Raw genomic sequence first — 3118 nt, forward strand, 5'->3', positions numbered from 1 at the left:
ATGTATTATTTTATTTAAGTATCTCGCAATTTTAATATACAAATAAAAAATATTATTAAAAAATATATTTCTTATAAAATAACATTACAAAGTATATAAAAATTCTATTCATATAATATTTGTAGGACTAACATAATTTCGCTCTTAATTAAGCATAAATGACTTTATCAATATTAATATCACGTCTTCACAGTAATAGTCATAGCCTTGTGCAAATATGCATGCATTGCATAAGCTAATACCGATAGGAAAAAGCTTATCGTTTCCGCGTACGGTACCGTCGTGAGAATGTCATCGCGCTAATCGTTTAAACTGCGTTTGTCTGTTAAGGCAATTTTCTACAATGAAAACAATAATATACATCTTATCAAGATTATCAAAAAAGCATAAATTAGATAAAATAGTTATCAAGAAACTTATAAAGTATTGAAATATATAAGAAAGACTCAAGATGTTGATATCTAACGAATTAAAATCGAACAACTTTATATAACGGTAAATTTGAGTGTTTGTTAAACAATTATGCGCTCGACGTTACGTATTTCCTAACAGCATCATCCTAAAATAGGTAGGACGATATAAAATTGGGATCACAATACGCGCTTTTATGAGATTCCAAAAATAGCGGCGCACCAGGTGCTATTTTATTCCACCTATGATTACCGGAAATATTTCTTTTTCTCGATCAAAATAGAACCCTTATTTCGGAAATAGATTGGTTTAGACAATAAGAGCTTTTGAATATTATTTTATTCAACAAAACATATTGTTTAAAAGCAATAAGTATACTGTAAAAATACATACATCTTCTACATACATAAATTTTGCATACATTTTTAGTAAAAAAAAAAAATTAAAAATAAAAAGATTTAGTATTATTATTTTTAAAAGAAATGGCAAATAGAAATTTTGAGAAAATATAATGCAAAGAAAACAGAAAGTTATGTATAAATATTTAGGTGAAGGAGCTTGTCAGTTTCTTTGCAGAATACTCTCTGTATACACAGGCCATAACACGCGCGCATGTATGTTATTTTTTTTTGCTAGAAAAAAAATACTTCTAGAATGCACTATTGAAGCTATATATGTATGCATTCGTGTGTGTGTGTGTGTGTGTGTGTGTGTGTGTGTGTGTGTGTCATAGTATATTCTAGAGAGATATTTTCCAGCAAAAAAGATTATATATACATACATTATGAATTCGACTTTGTTATCAAGTTCGGAGTACATTATTGCATTATGTCAAAGTAAAATTATCATGTGCGTGTGCGTGTGCGCGCGCGTATGTGTGTGTGTGTGTTTTGCTAGATTTAATATTTCTGTTATTTTTATAGATTTTTCGATTGTATATATCATCAAAATAATATTACTTTTTAAAAATATTATATTATTTAATAGAAAAAGTTTAACGTTATTGATAACTCCCCTCTTCGCGATAGTTCAACGATTTTAGTTGATCGTGCCAAAGACAAAGAGAAACCATTCTGTCGGCCAAGAGCCGACATTACATTTGCAGTGTTCAGCCAACCTTGGTTCTTTAACGAGTAATCCTAATTAATCTGTGTCTATTTACGGTGATCAATTTAGTTGTAAAATTGCGAAGAAATAATAAAAAATCAATTAAATCGAAAATATAGATGTTTCGCGTACATCGTTACTGTATGAAGTGCGACCAAGTGTGCATTTGTACTGTAATATATACCCTATATATATATATATATATCTAGAAATACCTCTCACAGAATTTTTTTTTAAAGTGCTTAAAATAAAAAAAAAGAAAAAAATAAAAATGTTTTTACAGTCTACTTAAAATTAAATGAACAATATATGATTTCGTCATCTATTTGTCTTCTCTGAAATTTAATTTGCATAAAATTCTTTTATGTATTTATTTTTATTCTGTTTTTATTATTAATTCAGAATTGATGCTTCGACATTTTTGATGAAGAAAATTTGGCTTCGCAAATTAAATTAAAATTTTAATAATATTGCGTGTTGTAATGAACATTATTATTATAAAACGAGCTTAATAATAAAATAAATTTTAATTTTTGTATATATATAAATTATATTATTATATTTTGTATAGTTATATATATTTGTGTATAAATTATAATAAATTTTTATTTCATCGATTAGTATAAAATACACATGATAAATTCGCGTCGAATATGAATGAATTGCTGTTTATTTTTACAATATGAAAAACCTATATGCGTGTGATCTTAAATAACTTCAAATGGATAAAATGATCTTGCGCTGATCGCGAAAAATGGAAGTGTCAAAGTTGGGACGACGACGCGCGTCGGATGTTGACAGAATCCGTCATTTGGGTGAAAAGAGTAAGCTATCGGAATTACGACGGACGATGTCGCAAGTGTCAATGATGATCATCAAAGCGACGACTTCCGGCGAAACAGCCTGGCGCGAGGAATTGCTCAAGTAATCAGTTCTCAACAGGCCTTTTTTTCTTATTATTTTTTTCTGTTTTGCACTGTGCAGATTATATAGCATGTTTTGATTATATCGATCATATATATTTATATAGAATGCTATTTCGATGTTTATTTGTAATCTTTTTTTAAATTTAAAATAAATCTTCTTTTAACAAAAATGTTTAGGCATCAAATCTTTAAATATAGTCTTTAAATATATGTTATATATATGCATTTGTATATATTGTTGTTTTGCGTGTGTATATATGTAACATTTTATAATCTGTTTACGAAAGTATACAAAAACACTTTATACACAGCAATCTAATATTGTTCTGTGATTTTAGTCGAATAAGCGGAATTCATAAACAACCTATATTTTATTATGGGAATACTTGACTGTGTGCGAGAAATATTTCTCGTTTCGAAATAACTGCCTACGTATCGTCGAGACGAGAAAGTGTCCGCGATTATGGTAACTAACGGCAATAAACCCAATAGCATATAAGCGCGGAAACTATTTTTGCTGGAAGATCATATCAGGCAAATTCAATTCAACTTCATGTTTCCAATTACGAATTTTCTTTACGTTTAGTGTATTTATTTTTCAAGAGAGATAACTGTTTACAAATATGCTTTTTTGATATTATTATTTAAAAAAATTTATTTATTTAAAAAGTTTT

The 3118-nt window shown here is 28.0% G+C and overlaps 1 protein-coding gene across 5 annotated transcripts in view; it reads left to right on the plus strand.

The window, feature by feature from the left end:
* Nucleotides 1-3118, plus strand: part of LOC115237938 (G protein-activated inward rectifier potassium channel 3-like) — a 29855-nt gene that overhangs the window by 3327 nt on the left and 23410 nt on the right. Inside the window, exon 1 of one of the 5 annotated variants that reach the window (XM_029811340.1) lies at nucleotides 2241-2442. The exons of the other annotated variants lie outside the window; for them this stretch is intronic. Within the exon in view, the coding sequence (XP_029667200.1) occupies nucleotides 2273-2442 (170 nt within the window). The 5' untranslated portion in view covers nucleotides 2241-2272. Of the gene's footprint in view, nucleotides 1-2240; nucleotides 2443-3118 lie in introns of those variants that run through there. 5 annotated transcript variants of the gene reach the window in all.

This window comes from Formica exsecta, unplaced genomic scaffold (genome assembly GCF_003651465.1).
Source record: "Formica exsecta isolate Colony F162 unplaced genomic scaffold, ASM365146v1 scaffold314, whole genome shotgun sequence".
NCBI lineage: Eukaryota > Metazoa > Arthropoda > Insecta > Hymenoptera > Formicidae > Formica > Formica exsecta.